Here is a 27,820-nt window from a genome sequence, read left to right as displayed (position 1 = left end):
GAGATCAGTTTTAGAAGTTGGATTCAATTAAGATGTGCTCAGTTTAATTATAAATATATCCCAAACTTTTGGATCAGAGACAAACGTCTTATTTTTTTTGCTCAAATCGTCATTCTATTTTGTATGTATGCATTCTCAATAATCTACGGATCAATACTTGACAACTGGGTTAAGAATTGATTTTTCCTCTAGCTACGTCGTGAACGTAGATCCTCAAGCCACTTCAGGGAAGAATGAAATATGATTTACTTTGACATTTTGTTTTTTTATTTATGATACAGCTGGAATGAATGAATACAAAACGCAAAAGGAAATGATATTGAAAGAGAATATATTAAAAAAATGATTGAGCCAAAATTAGGCATGGAGAAAGAGAGAGAGAGAGAGAGAGAGAGAGGTGTAGCCTAATTCAAGTGGCAATTGATGAAGACTTTGTCACTGAGAAAGCAGTCTTAAGAGGGTGCTTGACGTACATATACTCTATCTTGATGAGAACGACATCAACAGTAATTTAGGTTAATGATCCTGTTACAATTTCACATTCCTTCATTCTTCGTGAGTATCATTTCCACAATTCACTGTTTGATAATGAAGAGATATGAATTAATTATTAATGCTTATCATCATTCTCTTGCTTGTTTTACAAGGAACGGACCTATCGTTGTTTAGGCAAATTAACATCTTCCTAAAGTTGTAGGAACTATGATCCGCATGTGATGCTAAATTCAGGCCCAACAAATCACTGAATTTTAGGGCAAATTTATTAAAATATTGTAAATTAAAAAATAATTTATTATTTTATAGAAAATTTGAAACAATTTCCCAAGTTGGGGTGATTTTGCCACGTTGGATCAAAATTTCGCCAAACGACTGGCGAAAGTAGTAATTTTTGAATTGTTTAATACCTATTTCGCCAGAAAAAGAACGAAATAAGATTTCTTAGAGCGGTTAAATTAAAATCGCTCTCATAGGTCTATTTTAGAGAGCGGTTCCAGCAGAACCGCTCTCATAACTCATTTAAGAGAGCGGTTCAAATGAACCGCTCTCAGAAGTGCATATTAGAGAGCGGTTCTGCTGGAACCGCTCTCTTAGATTTAAAATGGACGGCTAAGGGGGCTTTTGATACACGTGGCAACATCTAAGATAATTCGCACTGCTACTGGCGAAAGCTCATTTCGCACTGCGGCTGGCGAAACCGCTTTTGACCGTCGTCCTCCTTCCTTTCCATTTACATGTTCTCCATCTCTGCTCCTCTTTCGTCGTCCATTTTCTCCGTCTCTCCTCCTCCTCTATCATCGTCGAAGTTTCAAAATTTGTTTTGATTTGCTGTGAAGGATCAAATACTGCTACGATTGTAAGAGGTATGGAACATTAACAACATGCATTTATATATTATGTTTAATTTGATTTTGTTAATTAGAAAATCTGATAATAATATTGTAATATTTTTAAACTCTACGTATGTAAGTGATTTGGTAATTAAGTGGGAGTGAGTGAAGAATATGCTGAAAGTTTATTAAAGATTAGTAAAAAAGAATTTAAAATTTAAATAATTATTTATTTATTTATATATAGATTAATATGTTTTTAGAAAAAATGAAATGTGATATAGTTAATTAAAATATAAAATTATAATTAATTGTTAAGAAGATAGGTTAAATTAAGATTTATAAAATTTGTTTACAGGAATTATTATAGATATTTATTAAAATACAGAATAATAAAAATTGAGTTAAATAAAATAAATATAATAATTTATACTTAGTTTGATTGTAATAAATAATTTTTACACTTATATTGAAGTAAAATTTTAAAATTGTATTTATATAAAATTTATGTATTATTAATATGTTAGTAAAATATAAATTATTATTATCATTTTGTTGTGAAAGTGATAAATTTAAATTTATCGTCTGTAAGGACATTGATGAACTTCCACCAACAGCAATATTTACATATAACTCAATAATATTTCTACTAGATTGTTGTTGAAATGCACTTATCATACAATCAATATCTTCATCATCACATATATCCAAAACTGTATACTGTCTAATATTTTCATCAATCAAAAAACAAAAAATTAATCTAGAAATCACTTGATTATGATTAAGATTGAGTTTCACATGAATTTTTCTTTTCAATGTTTCATAACTTATTCCTCATTTTATTTGAATTACTTTTTTACTTCCTTCAAAACTTACTCCTTCATTTCCTTCATAGATTCTACCATTCCAATATATAATAATAACAATCTCACTCATCCTGCATTTTATTCAAATAAACTTTATTTAATATTTAAACTTTACAATAATTAACATAAATAAAATAAACAATACTCATTAATTAAATATAACTAAAATTATATATTCAAAATTAAATAATAAAATTATTAAATAACACATACCTGAGATTTTCTTCTATCCTTCCGATGAAAATGAGAGATGGGTGGGAGATATATATAACGTTCAATTTCGCCAGGAAAATGAAGAAAGTGGTATTTGTTTCGCCAGTCCGATAACGAAATTATTTTAAAAATATATTAAAAGAAAATTTTCGCCATCAAATATGCGAAACTGCATTACATTTCGCATTTCGGTTGGCGAAACTCGTGAATCGCTCTTTTAAAATGGGTTATGAGAGCGGTTCCATTTTGACCGCTCTAAGAAGTCGTATTTCGTTCTTTTTTTGGTGAAATAGTTAATACTTTCGCCAGCCGTTTGGCGAAATTCTATTCCACGTGGCAAAAATACCCCAGATTAAAAAATTGTTTCAGATTTCCTATAAAATAATAAATTGTTTTTGAATTTACAATATTTTAATAAATTTGCCGAATTTTAGAGTCTAAGTTATTTCAATTTAAGCAAAAAGTTTAATTCTTAGCGTTGTGGGAATTGAGACAAGAAAATATACTTGAGACAGAAAGTTTTGCAGCCTTTTGTTGTAATAATTAATGAGTGCCAAACTGGTAAACTTTTGGAGTATCTGATTATATGATTGTCGTAGAAGTCTATCTGATTGTACATGTGAATGTGTGATGGATATACATTGAAACTGTATCACTGCAATGGCTTGCAGTTCAATAATAATTGGAAATGGTGAACATGTGACTGCTGTGAATAAAATGGATTTGCATTCTTTCAATGGTATCAAGAGTCCTTCTTTTCTGTTTTGGTTGGACTAACATATTAGGAAACTATATAACTATGCACAAATCACACTCGCGTATTAAAAAAAAGAAGAAAGAAGTAATAAGCAAAATTTTATTTAATTTCAAGAAATATATATATAGATTCATAGTATAATCACCTTTATAACTAGACAACGATTGCTTAAGATAAACTTGTGATAAGATTTATTTGACTTTAAATACACTATTTATTTGTCTTTAAAATTTGTCAAAAAAAATTTTTAGCATTAAAACTATAATTTTATTATAGTATTTTTTTATTATTTTTTAGATTTAAAATAAAATATGTACACCAATAGAAGTTGATCTGAGTAGCAAGCGGCTCCATCTTACTTATATAAAGTTTTAAGTTTAAGTTTTTATGTATGCAAAAATTTACAGTTATAAACTCATTATATTTAAGTATGCAGCTTAAGTTAGATTCAAATTAAATAAATATACATAAAAATTTATTCTTAAAATATGTATACTCCACGATGTTTTTCGCGGCTTTCATCCATCAAAAGATTATAGTCAAATCAAATTGTGCTGAAGACCTACTCCCGCCCTGGAAGTTAATATTAGGATGGGTTTGGTTATAATTGATTGAATTTTAGGTTGAGTTCAAATTATAGTCTACACTGGCTCAATGTATAATGAAAATTATAACATTTTTTATTTAAAATAATAAATTTTACACAATACTGTAAAGAATTTTTAATACTGATATTTTTTTTTCATAAAACATCATTTAGTTTTAATTTCTGACCTTCGAATGCGACATAGCTATACGTAATATTTAACTTCATACATTTTATTTAATGTGAGGTTGGCAACGTCCTAGTTAGGTTAGTATTTGTTCAGGATTGTTGCAAGTTTTTCAAAATTTAATATGTAATAAATATAAAATTAAAAAATAAATATTTTTGACTAAATTTGAAGTGAAATTAAATGAATTAAAATTTAACATTTCAGCTTAATTTTAGAATTATAAAAAGAGTTTTGATTGTTATTCATTGCCGTTGTTGTTATCAGCAAACAACTACTATAATTATTATTGTCACTAGTCAATTATATTTGTCACTGTAACCATATCTTCCTGTTGTTAAAATTATCACTAATCCCCGTGCTAGTGTATTGTTGTCATTGTCATTCATTATTTACATTAGTTATCAAACAAGTTTGAATGAAAAAAATATAAGTTATTTGTGTAGTTTGAATTTAATATTTAAATACCAAAAATGGCATTAATCATAAATTTAAAACTAATTTTGATTTTTTAAATTTTAAACTAACAACAACTCTAAATCTTCGATTATAATCTTGATTAGTCTAATGATGGGACTACATCATTACTAGGTAGGTTTTAAATAAAAAGAAAGCCTTATCAAAATATCAAGTTTGTTTTGGAACAAATAAATGGGAAGATTAATTGTTCTTTTTGTTTTGGGTCAATTGTATAACTTTCACATTAACTCCTCTTTTTTATTTTATTTGGGCAACTAAGCAATAGAGCCAGAACAAACTGAGCCCAAAAGCCCGAAGCCAGACATGCAGCTGGGTAAGAGAGATAAAATTAAACACAGTCGAGAGTATTCACGTAATCTTTTGAAAATCGTTTACCCAAAAAAGCAAAAAATTGTGGTAAATCTCAGTGACTATACTCGACTTGCTTCAGTTAAGAGCACATGCGAATTTTCCCTTGTGCGTGACGAGTAGGAAAGGGAAAATTCGACGGAGAGGGTAAGAGTTTAATTATTTATTGGGTGAGGAGTAAGGACTTGCTGCGGCATTATCATTATGCAATCAATTGCGTCCCTTTTATTATGTTGCTTGCATATATAATATCAATTTTGATATACAATACCCATTTTCGGTTTGACTAGCAGTTGCTGTGACACAGGGTTTTAGAGACTGTCAAAATGATTTGTTTTGGAAGAACGAGTGTTGATTTTCTCGTGCATATCTAGTGTTCGAAGGAATGCATAATAAGAGTGATTCTTCTTTTAATAGTCTTTTTGAATGCAGACCTTTTGTACTCCTTCTAGAATCAATTCTGTACACTTATACCATTTAATTTCCAGAGTGACATTTTAGTTTTGAACATGATATGTATAATTAGGTTTTATACAGAGGAAACCAGCACATTATAGTTCAATACTAAAAACTTTATGATTCACCCACTTTGTTGAAAAAAAAAAAAGGATGCTACTGCAGAGAAATAAAATATGAAATATGAGAAAATTAGTTCTGGAGACTTACTACTAGCAATGTTGTAATTTGATAATTCTAGAGGATCCGTATCCCTTCCACTGTATCAAGCAAACAGCTAACACTTCTCCAACTTTTAGAGGCATGATGCCCTTGGCACATGATAGCTCAATTGCTTCTCCTCTTCTGCTGTCACGGATATGTCAGGTAATGCTGTGTTCTTTTAGTAATTATTAGAGAAAGAAACCATTGCATTGCTATAATCGCATTCTTATCTTCTGGCTCAGCCTAAGACAGACAATACAAGAGCTCTTCTCTCGGGGAATAAATTCTCAACAACCACTATAACCGTGTTACCAAAGGTAACAATTGGTTCGGAAAATAACATAACAATTGCATTTCTTGTATATGACTTTTTGAAATTTTCAAATATTCTGCTTTTCGTTGCAGACTACATGTATTCGTTGTATGATTGTTCAATCAAAATTTAGCCCAAAAGATGGTAGTCCTGAAGGCAAGGAGAAGTAGGTTGTTGATTCCATTTTCTTCATCTTGTAATGCACACTTGGTCTGGTGAATAATCTGTTTTACATGGAATGCAGAAAAGGGAAAAAGAGACCAGGAAAGATAGAGCACCACTTGTGGAAAAGAAGAGATTCAGCTCAGTCTGGCCAAAAGGCACTCAACCTAGTGAGAACTGTATGTTTACCTACCCATTGATCTTCTGATTCAGAATCTTAGATTTGGGGGTATTATTGGATTCTTCACATTCATCAGCGCTGCTATGATCTGGAGTAAATTTTCGGTACTCCTGCAATGTCAACTCCTTTGCAGTGATCTTTCTTAATGTAGCTGTTTTTTTCTTATTTGTTATTTAAATAATTAAATATGACAAAAATAAACCATACACATCAGGTGTCTTTCTTTCAAGGGAAGGAAGTACATATTGAGGAGTACTAAAATTTTTTTCCATGAAATGATATTTTATCACCAACTGTATTTAAAATAAAACTAGTTTGGAAAAAAGTCAGTTACTGATTGATTAGTTAGAATAGGCTATTTGTTACTTTCTTTAACTGTAACGTACGTCTTTATGCATAGCATTATGTTATTGTCAGTTAACAGATTGAGTACATCAACTTTCACTCTGATACACAGAGTGATTTCTCTCCTTTCCAATATTTTACTTTCGGTTTCTGGAGTTCTCGAGATTTCCCTCATTCTCAATTTCTTACGTGGTATCAGATCATGGGGGTGCTGATGATTGTGGAGAATCTGGTTTTACAGGGTATGGAATGAAACATATTTTAAATACTAAAGATAAAAAAAATGGTACCAAGAAAATAATTTAACAAACAAGAGGATATCTTTTTAATCTTATTGTATTGTGTTGATTTTGGTTCTGTGCATGAGGATTTTTAAATGGCAGGTTTTTAAACTCCCTAATGAGAAAGAGGCAGTTTATGGGGCATTAGACAAATGGACAGCTTGGGAAACAGAGTTCCCACTGATTGCTGTGGCAAAGGCCTTAAAAATCTTAAGGAAAAGGGGTCAGTGGGTTCGTGTAATTCAAGTATGATCACTAGTCTTTTAAAGAATTCTTGTTATGTATCTTGCCAAATGCTTTGGTTTGCCTTTATGAATTTTTAAAGAATATTTGACATCTAGTAACCTTCAGTTTATTGATGACTGATAAATTTTTTCTTAACATGCCCTAGAGCTGATATGCTTTTATTTAAAGTTCCCTAGGTTTTAAAATCATCATATCCTCATGAAATGAATGATGGCTATTTGTTAAAATTTCAACAAATGAATTTGAGTGTTAGTCAATGCTGAAATTGCTCAATTGTGCTTTTAAATTTAGCATATCCTTTCTTTAGCTCATTAAAGTGTTCCCTCAGCTTTTGATGTAGCAGAATGTATTCAAGTTACAAATAGACATGAATCTTGAATACATTTCTTATATCCGTACGCTTTCATTTAATTCTCTTTTCTTCATAATAATGTTTCATCCCACAATATTGACATTGTTTATATCTTCTTGTATTGTCATCCAGGTTGTTTAGGTCGTATAAGTATGCATAATTTTTTACTGCATTTATCTGTATATCAAGATTGGAAAATTATGCACTTATATGATGATCTCATGTTTGGTTTACTTGTGAGGAATGGAAAAGAATTTCATTGATTATCAATCCTTGGTTAATACTCAGGTAGCAAAGTGGATGTTAAGCAAAGGTCAAGGAGCAACAATGGGAACATATGACACCCTTCTTCTAGCATTTGATATGGATCAGAGGGTAGATGAGGCAGAATCGTTGTGGAATATGATCATCCATGCCCACGTGCGTTCTGTCTCAAAAAGATTGTTTTCTAGGATGATCGCATTGTATGATCATCATAATTTGCCAGATAAAATTGTAGAGGTATCTTTGTTCCTATCATTATCTCTCTACAGTGATACACCTTTACATGAATATTATTATGCAATTCTGAATTTAACTCTTTTATGCCTTAACATATTGTTTCATTTCAGATATTTGCAGATATGGAGGAGTTGCACGTAAAACCGGATGAAGATACAGTCAGGAGAGTGGCAAGTGCCTTTAGAAAACTAGGCCAGGAAGAGAAACGGAATTTGGTTATAAAACGATATGGGCTTAAATGGAAGTACATTCACTTTAATGGTCAACGGGTGAGAATTAGAACAGAAGCATGGGAAGAAGATAGGGAATCAACCAATCGGAATGAGTACATTAGTACACGTCAATGAGGACACCACTAGATCTTAATGTCTGGGATCTGCTGTTTTGATGCAATTGTCTTGTGTTCTACTGCTGTTGCATTGTGGCTAACCCATTTGGTCCAACATAGCTACTGATCAATCAGGGATTGTATTACATTGAGGGATTGGGGCACTGCACCCTAAATTTAAAAATGACGATGTTGTAATATATAGATAAGTATGTATTCAGTGCAAAACACGTTAACATATAAGATAGATTTAGTGTCTACATCCGAAACTAATTTTCTTAGTTCTACCCACACTAACGATGCGTTTCATCAACATTATTGTGGATATAAGATACAGTAATTGCGAACAGATGGCCGCATCTCTGTGATCCTTTGTATTCGTCCATCTAGCAAGCTAATTCAGAAGCATATGAAGCGTAGAATTGGATAAATGAGAGTTCCGCTGAATTGAGATGGAACTGTCCGGGATAACATTTGCTTGTCTTGATTCACAAATGATTCAACCAACCTCATATAATTTGCCGATGAATAGGATTGCTGTTGGACACTATTGCATACAATCACTGTTCATTCAGCCAACCTTATATTCTTGTTTTGCTAAACTTGGGCAGGTATTAGTAGTCTACTGATTTAGAGATGGACGTGACAGAAAGACCGACCACCTGGGACTTGAACAAATGATTGCTCAAAGGTTTTCGTACAAAATATCCCTAAATCTCCTAAACAATTTTCTAATTCTTATGTTGAAAGACACTAGAACCCGGTAAAAAATGGTTGTAATTGTCTTTTGGATGCCTATGAATTCCTGGAGTTGGGTTATCCTTTACCGTTTAAACGCCAAGCTAACACCCCCTTTTCAAACTTCTAATTATATATATATATATATAATTTTTTTTCCTGTTAACAAAAGTGAAAAGAAATTCAAAGATCTTGATAAAGTATGCATCTAGGTGAACTATTATAAGTTCGAGTTTGAATAAAATTGATTCTGTGTGCTTATACATTATCCAAAACGCCAAAAAGTAAAAGTGTGTTCACGCTGTTGAAGGTTCTATCTATGATGGCATTGTATAAGTTACCAGCAAAGTCAGGCTTAACCATGATCATGATGCCACTAAAAAAGGCTATAATGTTCATAGAGCATATGCAGAATAATTTTTTATAGATGGTGATTATAGATGGTGAGCTTTAACTTTTAATTTTGACTATTCATATATAGTTATATGGTCTATATTTATAATCCTCTTATTCTTAAAATGAGAAGTATTCTCCTCTCTCTCTCTCTGTGCACATATATAAAGATAGAAAAAGGTAAAAAAGAAAAGAAGCAGCAGAAAAACGATCTTGAATGAAAGGACAATCAATCCTCAGATAACACTACTTTCGCATTCTTAGTCACACTGTCCGACGTTGCTTTAATAATCCGTATCCTATCTGTTTCCTGCCTTTCCAATATTCTCCAATTATTTGACCTTTGGACTTCGGAATTTGGATAGCACAAGAAAAATGTCAGAAGGAAAAAGCACCAAAATATATTAATGAAAATATGCAGACACGCTGCTATTTTTATGCAAATGATACTGCCACTGGGCTTCTTACGACATGATGTTCGTTAGTCCAAGCATACCATCCAAAATAGTACTTATCTGGGCCATACTTCACCTGACTCATGTTTGCTGTCACTGTGATGATGAAGTTCACTTTCTGACCAACATGATTAAATTTTAGAATGTTTGGAGTGGCTTTGATAGAGTACTCCTTTGGTGACTTGGCACTGAACTTGTATACACTTGTGCTCATACCAACATTGGTGACTGTCCTCTTAATAGTCCTAGTGTAGTCGAGTCTATGGATTTGTATGGACGGATAATTGAGCTCGAACGGTTCAGGAAATGACTTTGGACAGTTATATGTAATATTTGATCTCTGAGTTACTCGAAGGCTACAAGTGTAAAGAAGGTAGTCCATGTGGGATGCATCATAAACCAGTCCTGGATCTGCTGCTCCTTTGGGGTGTAAGTGGCCTGAACCCATAGCAAAAGGTGTTGCAATATTTCCAGTTTCATCCTTCAATGGATTGCCAGTGTTGTCTGTTGTCATGGCTGCAAGAAAAACATAATTCAGTGATTGTTTGTTTTAGATTTTGGTAAAGTTGATTTTTAAGTATTATATGTAATTGAGATACGTGTCTAAATCAATTTCAACACATATTTTACATGAGGGAATGCGACATGTATGTGAAATTTATTACGAGAGTGGGGAATTAGACAGGAAAATTGGAATGCATGGCAGGGAATTATAGTGCTGAGAATGATGATGTTCTAATACAGTTATCCCAATGGTTAAGTTAAAAATTTGTACTTTTTGGTTATATAATATAATAGCAAAGTATTAATGCAATATAAACAGATCAATAAATCATTGCCATTCAGTCCATTGATGATTTTTGATTGCTATAGTTTTATTTGTTGCTTTTTTTTTCAAAAAGAGAAAAAAGATTGGCCTCTATATGATCAGGTCTTGCAGCAAACCATGTTTATTTGTGCCACTATAAAAGTCAGGTGTGAAGTCCAAGGAGAATGGACCAACCAAGTCCAAGGGAGTCGTACTTGTACCCAAGAGGGTTGGTGTGTCTTGATCTTGAAGTTACCTGTAGTAATGAGCGCAGATCTTATAGCAGCACTGCTCCAAGTAGGGTATATGGCTTTGAGAAGAACAGCTGCTGCTGCAACATGAGGGCATGACATTGAAGTTCCTGAGAAGATGTTGTACTCAACCACTCGTTTGTCGTGAAAAGTCATTCGTGTAGGGCCATCTTTAGCTGTCCATGCTGCCAATATCTCTACTCCTGGAGCTGTAATGTCAGGCTGAAAGTCCAAAAAGATTAAAGAAATTCGAAACTAGAAATAATATACATGTTAGTGTTACTTTTGATATATGTACAATAAATAAATCAATTGCATGATGACATGACACATGGTTTCAACTGTTATAATAAGTAATCATGTTATATGGACATTACCTTGAGAATATTGGGGTCAATTATATTTGGACCCCTGCTGGAGAAGGAGGCCATGGAAGGTGCTGGTTTGGTATTTAACACTGTTCTTCCTGGTTGAATTTTTGCCACTGGATTGGGGGTAGAATGGATATAGTGAGTAAGTTTTAAGGCATTCTCATAGGACACCCCCGAGGCTGGAATGAAATGAGTATCACTTGGTACATCATTCCCATATTTTTCATTGTTCCCAAGGATAAAACCAACACCACCAGCCCTTTGAACTTCTAGGCCTTTTTTTAATCTTCCTCCTTGCCCTCTCATGCAGAGAACTATCTTACCCTTGACCTTGTTGGGTTGAAGGGTATTGTCTAAGCAATACCTGCATGATCAATTGAATTAACCTTTTCAAATTATAATTAGTCAAAATAATCGGAACATATGAAGAGATAAAAATTGAACTAGTAAGGAAAAGTACCCAGAATATGAACTAGGCACCCCTGGTTGTTCAACATCTCTAGCGAGAATCAACGGGTAGAAGCTGTTTCCCGTGTGGACGGGGGCGATTGATCGACCCTGATATTAACATTGATGAAAGTTATAATTAAAACGAATAATCATTTTTAAGCTAAAAGTATTAGTCATGTAGCCACATACGCAGTTTACTTTTCGTAGTGCATCTTGTATTTTCAAGAACATAGTTGGATGAATAATGTGATTTTCAGCGCAAAAATCTTTTTATGTAACCAAAATTCTCCAAAACGAAGCTGTGAGATTAATTCTCATATCACAACAAATTTAGGTTGTCTTTTTTAAAATGACAAGTTTAACCAACTCTATTGGGTACCAATTCTATTTTTTTTTATTGCAAAATATCACACTTAGAAATTTTATTTGAAAAAAAAAAAACATTTTTCCTAGCAAAAAATTATCTATTGAGTTTTATTTTCCCTTAAAGTTAGAAGGGGAGTTTGGTTATCAAAATACAAAATTAAGGGGTGTACTTGCGAATGCTCAAAAGTTGAATACCTTTGTATTCACTCATATACGTTGTCTTAATGTAAATTAAGTTTACCTCGATACATGTGCCATTGCTCAGCCTAATTGGAGCAAGAAAGGAACGGTCCACAGTACTAGCACCAACAGTGATGATCCAAGGTGAAGGGTTTGACAACGTACGAGGTAAAGGACCGGAGTTGCCAGCACTACAAACCACAACAATGTTCTTCCTTACAGCATGCAAAGCACCCTTGGCAATGAAATCATCCTCATAAGAGATTGGTGAAGAGAAGCCAATGGAAATGCTTAAAACATGAACACCATCATGAATGGCATCATCAATTGCTTTGAGAAGATCAATGTTTGTGCAAACGTTGCCTTCATCTTTTGATTTTCCTTTAATTGGCCAACATGCTTTGTATATGGCAAGGCGTGCTAAAGGGGCTCCTCCTGTGGCAGTGCCTTTAGCAAAGCCTCCAATGGCTGAGGCATTTGGAACTGAACGCCCCGCAACTATTGACGCTGTGTGAGTTCCGTGCCCATCTTTGTCACGAGCTGATTTGTAATCTTCCTTTTCGTTTAGAGAACCAAATAAGCTTTCATAACCATGCAAATAGTAACGAGCTCCAATGATCTTCCTGCACCAAATTTATATAAGGCTAACCTGTTATTTTTAATTATTAATTTTGTTACTGGGGGGTAACTCAACTATATATATCAGTTGTCTTTCTTCCCAAGACAGGATCGAAGTATAAGGCTATCCCTTTACCACTACATGCACCTGTGGCTTAAGTGGGTGCAATGTACATGCATTTCGAGGAAGCCTGTGTGTAAATAGGAAATGTATTTATAGAGAGGTCGATATATATATATATATATAATCTTATTTTTTAAAGATATATATAAATAAATTTGTATTCATATGTAGATCATGTAACATTTTAATGATTAAAAATAAACTATCCCTAAAAATTGCCATATTATTATATCCTTATAATGATAACAGAATGTAACAATGAACTAAGATATTTCAGTTATCATAATTTAAATATTTTAAATGCACTTTTTCTTGCCAGTATTAAAGGGGAGCCAAAATGCAAAGAGAAGAAATTTTTATCGACCTCTTTCATGTCTAGTTTCCTCTTAAATTTTGAGTCATTTTTTTTAATAATCTTTGTCTTTTCCTCTTCTTCATTTTCTTCTAACCAATATAAATAGAAAAACAAGATAATTGTATATAAATTTAATTTTATTGAATTATTATATTTAAATTTAATTTTAACTATGTATAATTGTATAGTTAAATATTTTTTGTCCGTATAATTTTCTTTTATTTTGGTCTTAGTATATATATTTTAAAACTTTAGTTTTTTTCCTTATAATTTTCCCTTTTTATATCCCTATACCACAAACAATATGTCACCACATATTTTTCAAGAGAAAATTATCAAGAATAGTGTTTAATGCATTGTAAAAATTAAAACAAATAAAATAAAATTATAAAAATAAAAATCTAAATGAAATAAAGTTTGGATTTAATATTCTCTATCAACTACGTGCATTTTTCACACAACTATCATTCTAGGACAAATACTTGATATACAATAGTAATTAAAACCTAAATAAAATATGTAGATAATAAAATTATAAGAACTATTAAAACTTCTAAAATATAAATAAAATATACTAAGTTATAAAGATAGAAAAATGATTTTATTATATTAGTATAAATCTAAAAATTCTTATGCTTAATCTGAATTTTTTATTTAATTTAAATTTAACGGCTAGTAAATTAATAAATTATAATCTGTTATATTTAAGTTAAATAAAAAATTTAAATTAAATGTAAATTTTTTTAAATTTACACCAATTATAAGAAGATCTTGTAATATATATATATATATAACCTTTCCTTTTTCAAAATTTGATATTTTTGTGAACACGGACTCCCGCCTCCCCAAGCAGATATATATGAAATGGCAAAGAGCCACAGATTCAAAAACATCACGAGTAAGCAAACCATGACTTGTCAGAGTTACATAATTTTCATCAGTCTATCGTCCCAATACATAACGTTGTCCTCTAGTTTGCATGGCACTCTCTTCTCTCTCTCTCTCTCGTGCATATGTTTGTATTTTGTCATGCATTGACCGTTTCAGTACAGAGCTCTTCAATTATTGAACCATTTTCTTTTCCCTCAATCATCTATATCTAGACTATGGGAGTGGGATATATAGAATCACACAACACAAGCCAAGAGATAATGCATTGACAAAATAAATAAAGATAAATGTTAATAATAAGTGCTTTCAGAGTGCTCGTTAAAGAATGAAAATATTTTAATTTTAAAAAATAGAAAAATGCATCTACCCATATGTATTTTAATAAATTTTAACATAATTTTTAATAAAAAGTTATTTTTTTAATCTATTAAGTAGTGTAATAAGAGTTACCAGTTAAAGAAATAGGTTCAGTTTAAATAAATTTTTTAAAAAGTACTTATAAGAATAAAAAATTAAATAACATGAATCAGATTTTTTTTGCCTCATAAGTTAAAATTATCTTATATTTTTCTATTTGTTTATAAATTTTTTTCATATAATTTTTCAAAACTTAAGAAATATAAGTTATTTAAAATTTTGAAAATTTTTATTATTTTTCTATTAATTTATTTAACAAAAATTTATTCAAACTGGAATATGCTCTCAAAGAAGATAGAAAAAGGCATATTCATGGCTTAAAAAAGGAGAGAAGACATTGGAATACAGATACTGGCTCGCTTACACAGTCACAGGATGAAAAACAAAAGAAGCCAAAAACACTTAAGTCAAAAGAGGAAAAGCTGAAACCATTTAAATCTAGACGAACAAGCTCTATAGATATCCTATTTATAATTTAACCCCACATATTGCGAAAGCTGGAGCAGAAAATGCCTTCTTTGACCTTATCATTGTGTCTCAGTCTCTCAGAGAATAAACGAAATGTAGGGCAACATAAAAGGACTATCTAAAGAAAACCAACATGTTACATATCAACTATATTGTGATCCTTGTTCAATTAAGAAGTTATTTATTTATTTATTCTGTTTTATTAATTACAAAATACTTGGGAATAGCTTTTATTGATAGCATACAATATTTCCCCATAAAATATATATATAATCGTAATTCCTTGGCTGTAAGGGAATGAATACAAGTCTTTACACATTTACCTTTAGTTAAAACTTCAAATATATGAATATTTATATACCATGAAAATGACATGCTCACAATTTATGCACAGATAGTGAAATGAACTTTTGCTTTTGTAATATTTAAGCCAGTAAGCCACTCATAGTGATTGAATATAAACAGAAAAAAGACACTATAAAAATACTGGTTAACCCAGAACGAAACCAATTCAAAGGTTCCAAAGCATATTGAAAAAATTATTTCAAAAGGCAATTGTCATGGTCATTTTTATAAATATATCTAACTTTGGGGGGGGGGGGGGTGTTAAAAAAGATAGATTGGAGCTTCATTCAGAAATCACAAATGTAATGCTCTATTTTAAATTGCAAGCAGTAACCTTCAAGAAAATAAACAAAATAAAAACACACAAGTTGTTTTTTTTATCTGAAAAGATTCAACTTTCATAAATTATGTCCTACCCAATTTCGTTATTAGCAGCAAGGGAATTCCTTACGCTAGTTGCAGTAAAAACACCCAATACTAAGTAAAAATTGATTGACATATTTTTGACAAATTTGGTCATATATTCTCCAAATAAACTAAATAAAATAGCAAAAAAAAATATTAGAAGTTAAAGTGGTATAAAGAAAAGCAATTAGTCACCTATTACATTGAGACGAACCAAAAGCAGTTCCATTTTGGCACACTCCTTTCCATTTTTTCGGAACAGGCTCCATCCCTTCATCACTGAAGCTCTTTGATTCTGGCCACACACCTGCAAGTAGAAGCACAACCATTTCATACCATCATGCACGCACACACATATACGCAGTTCAAGTGGTACATAGTAAATTAGAGGAAAATGTGAACAGCCAAATTTAATTATATGCAGGATAAAACCGTAGACATACATAGGAAAATAGTACTATTCATGAATTACCATTATCAATCATTCCTACTATGACATCTTTCCCATATTTTGCTCTGGTTAACAAGTCTCCATTTGGCTGATCAGATTCTTCTTCCCATGGATTTAAAGGCCCTTCTAACCCCACGAACTTCCATGACCTTGTGGTGTGCAAGGAGTAGATCCTTGGTTGGTTCTTATGCACAAAGACCACTCCCTCCATTTCTGTTCCATGTTTTCTTTGCAATGTCAGTGTCAGGTACATAGAGAGAGAGAGAGAGAGAGAGAGAGAGAGAGAGAGAGAGAGAGAGAGAGTTGTAATTAAAACTACAATTAAAATTGAAACTGTTGGAGAATTATCAGTTATACCTGAGAGCTTATTTGCTTCTTTTGGGGTAAGCAATGCTGCGAAGCCATTGATAGTGTGTGTGTAACTATAAAGAAGGGAATCTCTTGCTTCCTCCTCAGTTTCTTTCACAGAAAGCAAATAAGAGTGATGGGTATTCTCTATTTCATGGAGTGGTTTATGATCTTCACTAGTGTGCTCTCTAATCAACTCAACTACATAAACCTGTGAGAACCCAAGAAAGATTGTTTCACATGAGACTCTACATAACAAAACAATAATAATAATAATAATTTAATAGTGACAAAAGAAAAAAAAACCTATGAAGAATTAGTAGCAGAAAAATGAAAGACCTGTTTGTTTTTGGTGCATGAGGCCAAAGGATGAAAGAGGAGGAGCAAGAGTAGGACATAGGTTGCAGAAATAATGTTTTTAATCGCCATTTGGAGACAAACGCAATTGGACAATGTGATATTTATAGAGGTTACACGAATCTCTAACCAATGTTTGCCCTCATCTCTAGAGTAGGTATCATATTTTTATAGGTCTTTCTGTATTGGACATATCTCTCGTGATTGGTATCATTGATGTATTGTATCTATTGATGAACTAAATAAGTTTCTGTTGAAGATTCTCGCATTTACTAAACAATCTCGCATTTACTAAACAATAATTTTTTTCTTCATTTGAAGTGCCATTCCTTTTCATCTTATCCAGGTTGACTGTATAGAACTGAGGTACTTGAAATTAAATAACACATTCTTACTTTCGCTTTTATTTTTTAAATTTGACTCTACTTATTCTGAATAAGATAATTTTTTGCATTTTTGTTACGTTGTATGATTTTTGCTACATTTTTATTAATTGTTATTTTAAAAAGACTTTTTCTATTTTAAATTTAATGTGATTTAAAATTTAAATCTTGATACATTGTATTAAATTAAAGAGATTTTTTTAGATAAAATAAATTTCAAAATATTATATCTTAATCAATGTTAATTTAAATTTATGACACATCATATTACTAAAATAAAAAAAATTGAATTCAGTCTTAATTTGAATTTATATTTATTTTTATAACATTTTTCTTAATTTAAACATCTTACCTCTTAATTTAGTTCTGTTTAATATGATAGAATCTTTTAATATTAAAAATATTTACTCTTTTTAAATTCATTAAATTTGAAAAGGATCATTCAATACTTTTGACTTCATTTAAAGTTTTTATTTAACAATAAGTGTATAGGACATGATTTTTTTAACTAAGACATACTTTTTTTTTTATCGAACAAATACATTTAAATTTGAAATCTCATACTTAATTATCATGAATTCACTGACTCTCTTTTCATACTATCCCTTTTATGTCATACCATGTGTCCAGAGCTTCAAATTAATTAAATAAAAAATAATACAATTTTTTAATTAGTTATTAAATAAAATATATTTTCCTTACATAATTTTGTTAATTAATTCTTGATTTTCTTTAATCAACATTAAATATAAATGAAAGTTTTTAAATGGCAATTATGATCAATTCAAAACAAATTTTAGTGATAATCAGCTTTTAGTGTTTATAAATTAAATTAAATCAATATTAATTTATTTCTTAATTAGTTATTAAAATAAAAACATTCATATTCATAGTTAATACTTAAGTTTCTTGAATTAACATTAAATATAATAAAATATGAATTTAATTTGAATATATACAGTATAATTTTTTTTACATTTTCATTCAATCACATATTACCATATTAACAATAATTATTAATTTTTTTATAATAATTAATCTTAAAATATATCTAAAATTGATAATATAAAATTTTTATATTAACAGTGAACTAAAATTAAACTAATAATTTTTATAAATATTATTAATTGAAATAAATTTTAAATATCTCAATAGTTATATTTAGTTTATTATTATTAAAATAAATATTCATCACTTTAATATTTTAATTTATTTTTATAAACATATTTGCACATTGTACGAGGCATTTACTAATTCTCATAAAATTTTAGTCCCTTTTTTCTTTTAAACCATGAACTTTTCTAGTTTTTGATGATATGAAAAGCTTGCATTCCTGTGTGGTATGCAAAGGGAGTATGTTTGAAAATAGTTACGTGCGGTTTTATACAATTTGCAGAAAGCTTTAAAGCAAAGTCCATATGATATGTATCCACTGATCAAAGAAGTGAAAGGACTAATGTCATGGCATATGCAATCAAAGAAAACCACTTTTCAAAACTCATTAATCAAGTTTTTTTGTTTTTCAATTTTTACTGCAACATCATATAATACTTCTTTTGTTTTTCAAGAAATTAAACTTGAACATCATCCAATACTTCTTTTGTTTTTTAAATTATTTTCCCCCTTTTTTTAAAATTAACTCTATTTATTTATCTATTTACAATTTTAAAATAATATTAATTGCTATCCTTTATTATATATTTTAAGCATTAATTAATTCATTTACTCTTAAATTATATAATCGCTGAACGATACGCAGTTGCTAAGATAATGAAGATAACTAGTTAATTATTGATAAAGATGAAAATATGTTAGACTATTTTTCAGACATTTATGATCTAATCTACATTAAACTTATGTGAAACCAAACTTATTTAATGAGTAAATTAGGTTAAACAATTTTTAAAAGTTTATTTAGTTAATAAAAGACAAGGGCTATGTCATTAAAAAAAAACTTTTAATCAGTTGGCCTATTTAAATAATAATATAATATTTGCAAGAAAATACAAAAGAGCTAGCCGATAATTCATAGTTTAAAAAGTTGGGTACTTCATGAATCGATCTTAAAATGGTAAAACAAATGAAGAAATGACCCGACCCGACCTGACTACCAAAGCAATGTCCCAAATCTGATACGAACACTTCTTTCACGGGGTTTTTACATTTTTTCCACAATTTCATGGTTTCGATTAAAAATTCCAAATTCAATGACAACCGTAGGATCAAACTCAACCATTGTCTTCGTCATCACCATCCTTCTCCTAACAGCAGCACCTTCTCCATCCCAATCCCTAACCTTCTCCTCTTACTTCCGCTACCGTAACCTCTTCTACCTCTCCCACTCCCTTCTCACTGCCGTCGCCAACCATCGCGCCACCCGCGGCGACCTCGCCGGCGCCGAGCGAGCCAGGACTATCGCCGACAAGCTGGAGCAAGGGTCCGTCTTTGGGTTCTGGAGGCTCGTATGGTCGACCTGGACCTGGTCCTGGACTGAATTGCCCCTCACGGAGCTCTACGGCGCCGTTTCAGACATGAACGAGTTGCTGAGGGGCTTGACTGAGTTGACTCGCTTGGAATCGGTCGCGGAAAGGTCTGCTTGGGTTTCCCGGAATTACCAGAATGTCCTCACTGTCTCTAAGTCGCTCTTCCGCAAGCTCCTCAAAGCGTTTGGCCAATCGGTGAGTACTGCGTACGACGTCGTTTCTTACTTTTGCTATCCATTTTATTTATGACTGACCATAATTATATGATCATAATTGTATTGGTAATTTTAATTAAAATTAATAGATTTCATTCTGAAAAATATGGAATGGCAGGGAGTGATGAGGGAAGTTGTGGAGACACTGCAGAAAGAAGTGGTGGAAGGTGGGTTAATCAGGGATTGTCTTGAAGTGGGTAACAATGATTTGAAGGCTTTGATTGCAGTTCTCAGGGATTTGTTGTTGCAATTCTTTCCTGTTCATGATAAAGACTCTGATTTATGACCCTCATGCAGTGATAGTTTTTCCTTTTAATTTTGGGCTGGCTTTGAGCATTGTTGGTAGCACTACTTGTAGGTGTCATGAAGTTTAGTTGAGAGACTGTTTTTAAAGAATTTGCTTCTCTTGAAACAATTTAATCACTCTACCAATGTCTTGGTATAAAAAATCTTTACATACAGGAGTCAATTCTCAATATTCATATACAAGAAACTTGCAGAAGGCTCACTTTTAAGACACTTTGCATTCGATAGAAATATTACTACCTGCATGTGTGATGCGATGTTACTACCCTCCTGATTTGTTTATTCTGATGGACGGGCATAAAACATGTTTGCAGTGTAATCTGATTTTGACATTTCAGAAAACTAAAGTTTCTCTAAGCTATTTCCAAACTAAGCATTCTAAATAGTCAGTCACCGCCTCTGTTGATTTGCTTCATAATTGATACTCCAGAACTAAGTTTGGAAGATCCATTATTTCTTTTGAATTCGAATATGATATTTTTTTTTTCGAAAAAAGACACGAGCAAAACCAATCTTAACCGTAAAAAGGCCACTGGTAACATGTAACGCATTTTTCAACTATTTAAAAAAAAATAGAACTCAAATTAACGGGGTAAAATTTAATAACATTAAAATAAGAAAATCAAAGTCCACTTAAATTTATTAAAATAGAAGGAAAACAAACATATCCCTTACTGTAAAAAGAATGCCGAAATTTCATTATAACTCGTTATTAGTTATCGAATGATGAAAATATGTATAAAGCAACGAGAATATGTCTCCGTAACAATAGCCTATTTCTTCTGTAGGGGCAAAATTTCTTCTAACAAGGGGCGCAACACGCCCATAAATTACACAATCACCAGATGATCCTCAAAATTGATGGTTGAAGTACAAATTCGTACCTTATACTTCCACCAAGGCAAACAAAAATATCTTACACTGTTGAGTCCCAAAAATTTAAATGCAGACACTTTCCTATAAGGTGGGGGAAGGTGAATACAGTTGTACCCAAGCAAATTCATATTTGTAAGGTAAACTTGCCTCGCAAGAAGCTTCACAGGCATACACAACAATTGAAGCCCAATCCAACGAATCCAATTCATTGTCAACGCCGAAGTAATACAGCAACTGAGGTAAAATCTGGCACCACCAACATCAAACACTCAGAATGACCAAAAATAGAAAACATTAAACACTCAGTATCTATAGGAAATGTGCAAACATTAGGTTGACCAAGCAAGAAAAATAGTAGTACAAGCAGAAAAAAATTTAGGTTCAACCATTGTTTTCTAAAATAACTACCTGAAATTCACAGCACATAGGTCCACTGCAGTAACTGCATCTAGGGATATCAGCTTTAGATGGCCGACCACTTGACACAGGCCATATGGGCTTAGCATTAGTATTCCTATAGTACCTGTTTTTACCGAAGGTATCAAAACTGTAATTAAACACAAATGTTTTGATAAAATCAATACCTAGCATAATGTTTTACATGGTTAAATTTTTTTTATGCACCTTTTGCAATGTGATTTTGAGGGAAATTAAGATTGAATAATCTAAATTCCAACTTTTGTCTCCTTACTTCAGCATTAACCGATATCAGATTAAGCAAATATATAGCATGTTCTAAACAGCTATTATTCTCTCAAATGTTAGGTTCGACAATCAGAGGCAACTAACATATTTCTACTACTTTCCTGCTCAATTCATCTTCTAAGGCAAGATAACCGTTTCTCAATTATTTTCCCCACCCAGTTTGCTAACACAAATCTGTGTCCGTAAGGGCACATAAAGGCAGTTCAGCATAGTTAAACACTCTAAATTTGCTATATATTAATCACCTCAATACTTGTTCAGGAGCCTTAGCAATGCGTTCCTGGAAATATGCCCAACTCCTTTTGTCATGATCACCCTGTTCACAAACAATATAATTAGCAAATAAATACTTAAAAAAGTAAAAGAATCTTATTAAAAAAAGACTGAATAATAATACCTGAAAGTTATCCAAAAGTGAATTCATTGTGTCATCAGTCCTGTTCCTTGAGATCAAGGAGTTAGCCAAGGTATTATTGTCCTCAGATATGTCTCTATTATATTCACTTTCATCTTCAATGATGATCTCAAATTCAGGCCACACATTGTTGCTTGCAACTGTATGGTAATGATATCACATGTGAACTAACAGGAAGCTAAACAGTAGATATACAGTAACCTGTCTATGTTCATGTTTTAAGTTTCTTAGCAGATACAAATATAAATATCTTGTCACATTCAATTTTTTATTAAATTCAGGATTAGATTGTTAATTATTAGCAATATTATACTTAGTCTTATCATTTTTTATTCCATCCAAAAATGGTTAATTTTTCTGCTATCAACACAATAAAAGACAAATAAATGTGATAAAAGCAAGCAAGCAAAACTTCAGACCACTATAAGTCTATAACCTTTATGATGCTCTGAGGAGGGGTGTCCGCTTTTGTTGGATCCAAAAACAGGTGAAGAGACTTTCATCTGCTGGCAAGCAATTTTGTGCCCTAAGCGCCAACTTACAACCTGCAAATTGGAAGAGAAAAAGAATATTATGGGAACAAATTTGGGGAAAGAATAAGAATGAAGACATTTAAGCAATCTAGTTACCTGGTGTTTTTCAGAGCAATATCGTGCTTGTCTGCAACTACTACAAAGCTTATCTCCTTTCCAGGTGCCACACAAATCACACAGAGCAACTGGAAGTAAGAAGTAGTTCCATCAAAATAGAGATAGATTTGGAACAAAACTGTTCAAAACATGTTAAATGTACTCCAACACCTAATTCATCAATAGCTCTAATCCACTTATCTAAATAGGCAAGCATGCCATATATAAGTTATATGTTAATGTAAAATAACTGTAGAAATAATATGGGAATCATTAAATAAAAATACAATAGTGGCTTGTTCAGGATAACAAATTAAGTTTGAGAATGAAATGAGACATCATATATTTATTTTTCATGATAAAAGCATGCTGCCACTATGTGCAATAACAGAATGAAGGATAACATGTAATCATGAACTCTTCATAACTCATGTAGGACTGCCTGACACTAGTACTTGCAATGGACAACCATGAGTATAAAAATTCATAAATCAAAAGACACAAACACAGGCCAGTAAATAAAGATCCAAACAAAAATAGCAATCAATCTTTTACCGTACCAAAGCAGAGGACCTCCAGACAACTATGAACATCTGTTTTACCCCAGGGTACAAATAACCCTAAGGCCTAAACAAGTAAATATTCATAAAACTCAGAAAAAGAATTTATATAAATAGTCACACGTCACAACAAATATTAGTAAAATGGGAGTATTTTCTGCAGAATGAAACAAAAATATTATGATGAGTAAACAAACCTCCACTGCCAGCAGGTTTGTGGCTCTCATTAAACTCAGGGCATTCATATGAATAAAAAGGATTAACTCGAGGCAATTGACAACAGAAAACCTTCACACTTCAACAAATCATTACATAATTAGAGATCAACAATCAAAGGAACTTAATCAAAATAGAAAAACTTATTTCACAGAGAATGATCACAAACCTTCTCGATGGCTTCTCTGAATGGCGTTTCCATTGTTCATGTTGATCCCTAAGAAGACATTTCATAGAAGGACACATAAAAACAAACAACATCCGGTGAAACGTAGTTTCCTGCTCAATTGGTGCATAAACCTAGCAGTTCAAGGGTTTAAATACAATATATCAAAATCCACAGGTACAACACAAACGAAGTCAAGGTCAAACTATAAATGAGGTATTAACTTCGTACCTGAAGCAAGAATTGTAACGGGTCTCCACAAAAGTCACACAAAGATGTTCTCCCTAATGGTATATTCAGAGGGTCAAGCCAAGCCTATTATTCACAATAGATTATATAATCATCAAAAACTAAAACTTGTGTTCACTGAATAAATAAGATAAATGCGAGGTGTAAAAGAATTCAAGGAGATGGTAAAGTACCGGGACACCTCCAGCTTTGCTTGGAAAATATTGACGGAGAAGAGACCACTGATTCTTGGGCTTGTCAACAAAACCAAGAGTGACAAGTTCATGTTCTTCATCTTCATCATCATAATCATCATCTTGATCTTCTTCATCATTCTGAATGGTATTGATATCAACAGGATCACCAATGGTATCAGTGTCCATGTGCTTAGCAATGCAATATGAGTGGTAATCTAGGAGAGAGTAGAAGAAAGTGATTGTATAGATGAAGCGTAGGACTTTTGCAATATATCTAAAATATATTGTTGTTCCAGTTACAAGGTCAGATCACTTGATCAAGCAGTCCCACTACGAATCATGCGGTTGAACTGCAGAACTGGACAAATAACACAAAAACAAAGTAATTAAAAAATATTTCACATCAATAATTCAAGCATATTAACTATAATCGTTAACAATATTTAAAATGATCAGAAAATTCAATGCTTTGGAAGCATGCAGGCGGTTCCATGTGCTCCTTAAACATATCTACTTGGAAATCATCATAGAAGCTGTCACAATGGTACCAAGGCCAGGAAAATAGCTTCTAGCAAGAGACCTTAAATATATCACTCTAGAATAACAATTATAGATTTTGTGTGTGCAAAATATAGAAGTAAGTTCAACCTTTTTAGTACTAAAATGTGGAAACTATTAAAATTTTCAAAGGTGCCTGAAAAGGGAGTGGCAATGTGGCATCACATACAAATATATTGGGTGATAAACAAACCATATGCTTATAGGGATATCTGTACGGTTAAGGTTTGAAGCAAAAATTCAATGTTGTGACTGCTCACTAATTTGTATTCATTGTTGTAACACACTATCAGCCATTATATGTCATACATCTATCCTTAACCATAGCATACTATCAAACTTAAGAAGGAAAATATTATAAATTTGCCATGATGCCATCTTAATGAGTAAAAAGACAGTACCTGACAGAGTGGGGAACAGGTCAGGCCCTAATTTGAAAGGCTTGAGCATAGCTTGATTCCTAATTAGAAGGCCTGATCCTATCCTAATTACCTATTATAACCTTTTTTAAGACCATGACTGGATTGTCTAAAAGCTTGGCCTGACCTAAGAGCCTATTTTAAAATAAAGCCTATAAAACAGACAACAAGCCTATTAGCATAAGTAACATTGAGAATATAATTTTTTTTATAAAAAAATTTGTTGCGAAACTTACAATAATTAAAACAGCTGCACCTATGATTGACTTAACTTTAGAAATGATGTCAAAATAAAAAATTTCAAACCCACACCCTCCAAAATGCACAATTTCCTTTCTTTCTTTTTTATTTTTTATTTTTTTTATTCTTCGCGGAGTGAAAGGCTACTCTCTGAATTTCCAAGCCCTCAAAAACCAGAAATTCCAATCCTTTTGAGACAAAGGCGTCAGTCAAGCAAGCAATGCTTCCATCTGAAGACAAATCACCTGGATAGCCCAAACAAATATATATTTAAAGAAAAAGAAGTTGCCAACAATCTCAGCAAGAATAACTTATGAATTTATGTAACCAGAAAAGGCAGCGCACTACTTGTTCATTTATACAAAATAAATTCCTTTCTCCAAATATATATAATTATATATAACGAAATTCCCCTTCCAATCAAAATAAAGTTTGTTTACAAAAATTGATCATCACCAACATAAAGAGATTATATAACATGTCATAATGAAGTCGAAAAAACTTTCACAACAGTAAAATATTTTCCCAATATTGCAACTAACCAAAACGAAAGAAACAATTTCAAGGAAAGATTCTAAAATCAACAACCCAATCCATTCAAATATAACGAATCAAATAGCTATACAAGTATGACAAGGGAGAAAATATGAAATACAGCTACTAAATGAAGCAATTGCAACATGTTATCCAGCCCTTCAAATCAACACACAGAACCAAACCTTCCTTGGATAACCAGATAAAGAGAACACATAGTCTTTCACTGAGTTCCGCATTCGAATCGAATTTGAAGAAGAAGAAAGACCGAAAATCGAAATCACGTGGGTTACCCTCGGCAACCCAAAGAACAAAACAGTCAACAAAATAAAGAAGGGAACCAAAAGAAGCTTAAGACAGTAGCAAAAAAGATTTAGGGTTTCGAACGAAAATACCTAAAATTGCAGCCCAGAGAGTGAGAGAGAGAGGGCTAAGAAGCCCCCCTCGTAGATCGACGCAACCGCAAGGAAGAAGAGGAGAAGCGCTGCCAAAGTCAGTGTGTGTGTTTTTTCGTGTGCCAGTGTTTTTTAGGGTTTTTACTTATCTCCGCGCGACCTTGACTTTTTAGCTCCTTTTTTTTTAATACGAATTTCTTGTTTTATTATTACTTGGGGCTTACTCCACTTCTTTTTTTTATAGTTAAAATAATGTCTTAATTTATTTCACTATGAATAGAGAATATAACAAAAATTTTATCCTATTATTGTTGTGATTTGTGATAGTCTAAATATCTAAAGCCACTAGATCGGAATATAAATATCTACTAACTTATAATCCAAGTTACATCGTATCACATTTGGGCTAGCTCGGCTCATGACAACATAACTAGATGTGGGCTATATTTTGGGCTTGTATTCCAGATTTTTTTTAAATAGAAGAATATGTTGGGACCAAAAAAACATAATTGAAGGAAGCGTTACTTACTGTCCACTGGATCTAGGATTAATCGAATAAAACCTAATAGAGGACAACTGAATCGGCCACTTGCCCATTCCTCACTATTGTCAATATATTTTTTGTATTTTATTTAAAAATTAAATAACTAATTGTTATATAATTAGTATGTATGCATATATATAATATTTGATTGAAAATTAAATTAATTGGACGACTGGTCTCTTAAATGAGATAAGTGTGTCAATCAAACAGTAATATACGTTACAAGTTAAAAAAATGTTGCTTAACATTTAATTCCAGTGTAATATTTATTTTTATGATAATAATTAGTCAGTAGAGAAGAATATTTGATAAAAAAAACTCTTATTTAAAAATGATTTTAAAATGGGAAAGAAATAAGGTGAAAAGCATTTTCCTTCAGAATCAAATTTTTGGTTTAATTTTGAAATGTCTCCTGTATTCAAGTCGGGTCAGTCCGAATTGGTTTATCTCAAATTGAATTAAAAAGTTGAGAAATGATTAGTAATAATGTTAGATAATATTGGAAATCGTACTTGGTAATAGTGTTATAATTATTGAATAATAATGGATAAATGACCTCTGGATGTACTCAAATTAACCCAACCAATTGAATTGCATGCATAGGATAGGGGTCACCAATCTGTACATTTTACACGAGTTGAATAATGCCTCAAATTTTGACCAATGAACTTGAAGAAATCACCATGCAAATGCTCTAATTTAACTATCAAAGAAGAATGCCTTGATTCCTAAGAGTTGGTGTCTAAAATGTAATGTGACACAAGTCAGAAATAGGTGGTAGAAGGAGTCCCTCCCTGCACAATTATTAGAAGCCTGCACGTATGAC

The 27,820-nt window shown here is 31.9% G+C and overlaps 4 protein-coding genes across 8 annotated transcripts; 2 read left to right on the top strand and 2 right to left on the bottom strand.

Moving 5' to 3' along the window:
- The first annotated feature begins 4,624 nt into the window (after positions 1-4,624).
- LOC113850094 (pentatricopeptide repeat-containing protein At4g18975, chloroplastic) lies at positions 4,625-8,890 on the top strand. Of its 2 annotated transcripts, XM_027480471.1 has the most exons (8): positions 4,625-4,912; positions 5,463-5,587; positions 5,668-5,742; positions 5,831-5,904; positions 5,983-6,079; positions 6,810-6,953; positions 7,594-7,806; positions 7,917-8,890. In XM_027480471.1, exons 2-8 carry the CDS (start codon positions 5,525-5,527, stop codon positions 8,151-8,153), a joined length of 903 nt encoding a protein of 300 aa, XP_027336272.1. In that variant the 5' UTR covers positions 4,625-4,912; positions 5,463-5,524; the 3' UTR covers positions 8,154-8,890. The 2 variants fall into 2 exon arrangements, with proteins under 2 accessions (XP_027336272.1, XP_027336264.1); XM_027480463.1 differs by having other exon boundaries at positions 4,625-5,587.
- A 652-nt stretch (positions 8,891-9,542) lies between these two features.
- On the bottom strand, positions 9,543-17,034 carry LOC113852392 (subtilisin-like protease SBT5.6). Of its 2 annotated transcripts, XM_027482615.1 has the most exons (10): positions 16,908-17,034; positions 16,578-16,779; positions 16,242-16,433; positions 15,965-16,076; positions 12,208-12,769; positions 11,611-11,708; positions 11,157-11,514; positions 10,785-11,001; positions 10,081-10,236; positions 9,798-9,980 (listed from the first exon to the last, which is right to left on the bottom strand). In XM_027482615.1, exons 1-10 carry the CDS (start codon positions 16,995-16,997, stop codon positions 9,931-9,933), a joined length of 2,037 nt encoding a protein of 678 aa, XP_027338416.1. In that variant the 5' UTR covers positions 16,998-17,034; the 3' UTR covers positions 9,798-9,930. The 2 variants fall into 2 exon arrangements, with proteins under 2 accessions (XP_027338415.1, XP_027338416.1); XM_027482614.1 differs by having other exon boundaries at positions 9,543-10,236.
- Positions 17,035-19,454: 2,420 nt separating this feature from the next.
- LOC113853077 lies at positions 19,455-20,396 on the top strand. The gene is made up of 2 exons (XM_027483530.1): positions 19,455-19,986; positions 20,125-20,396. Exons 1-2 carry the CDS (start codon positions 19,516-19,518, stop codon positions 20,290-20,292), a joined length of 639 nt encoding a protein of 212 aa, XP_027339331.1. The 5' UTR covers positions 19,455-19,515; the 3' UTR covers positions 20,293-20,396.
- A 592-nt stretch (positions 20,397-20,988) lies between these two features.
- On the bottom strand, positions 20,989-26,607 carry LOC113864967 (programmed cell death protein 2). 3 transcript variants are annotated; one of them, XM_027499254.1, is made up of 13 exons: positions 26,451-26,602; positions 25,518-25,766; positions 25,264-25,433; positions 24,302-24,662; positions 24,111-24,194; positions 23,883-24,013; positions 23,695-23,792; positions 22,938-23,026; positions 22,745-22,853; positions 22,291-22,448; positions 22,139-22,209; positions 21,597-21,711; positions 20,991-21,434 (listed from the first exon to the last, which is right to left on the bottom strand). In XM_027499254.1, exons 4-13 carry the CDS (start codon positions 24,488-24,490, stop codon positions 21,270-21,272), a joined length of 1,209 nt encoding a protein of 402 aa, XP_027355055.1. In that variant the 5' UTR covers positions 24,491-24,662; positions 25,264-25,433; positions 25,518-25,766; positions 26,451-26,602; the 3' UTR covers positions 20,991-21,269. The 3 variants fall into 3 exon arrangements, with proteins under 3 accessions (XP_027355046.1, XP_027355055.1, XP_027355064.1); XM_027499245.1 differs by lacking the exon at positions 25,264-25,433 and having other exon boundaries at positions 20,989-21,434; positions 26,451-26,607; XM_027499263.1 differs by lacking the exon at positions 25,264-25,433 and having other exon boundaries at positions 21,097-21,434; positions 25,554-25,766; positions 26,451-26,605.
- Between the last annotated feature and the right edge of the window lie 1,213 nt (positions 26,608-27,820).

This window comes from Abrus precatorius, unplaced genomic scaffold (genome assembly GCF_003935025.1).
Source record: "Abrus precatorius isolate BTA unplaced genomic scaffold, Abrus_2018 Scaffold10, whole genome shotgun sequence".
Taxonomy (NCBI): domain Eukaryota; kingdom Viridiplantae; phylum Streptophyta; class Magnoliopsida; order Fabales; family Fabaceae; genus Abrus; species Abrus precatorius.
This window is presented reverse-complemented; position numbering and strand designations above follow the sequence as displayed.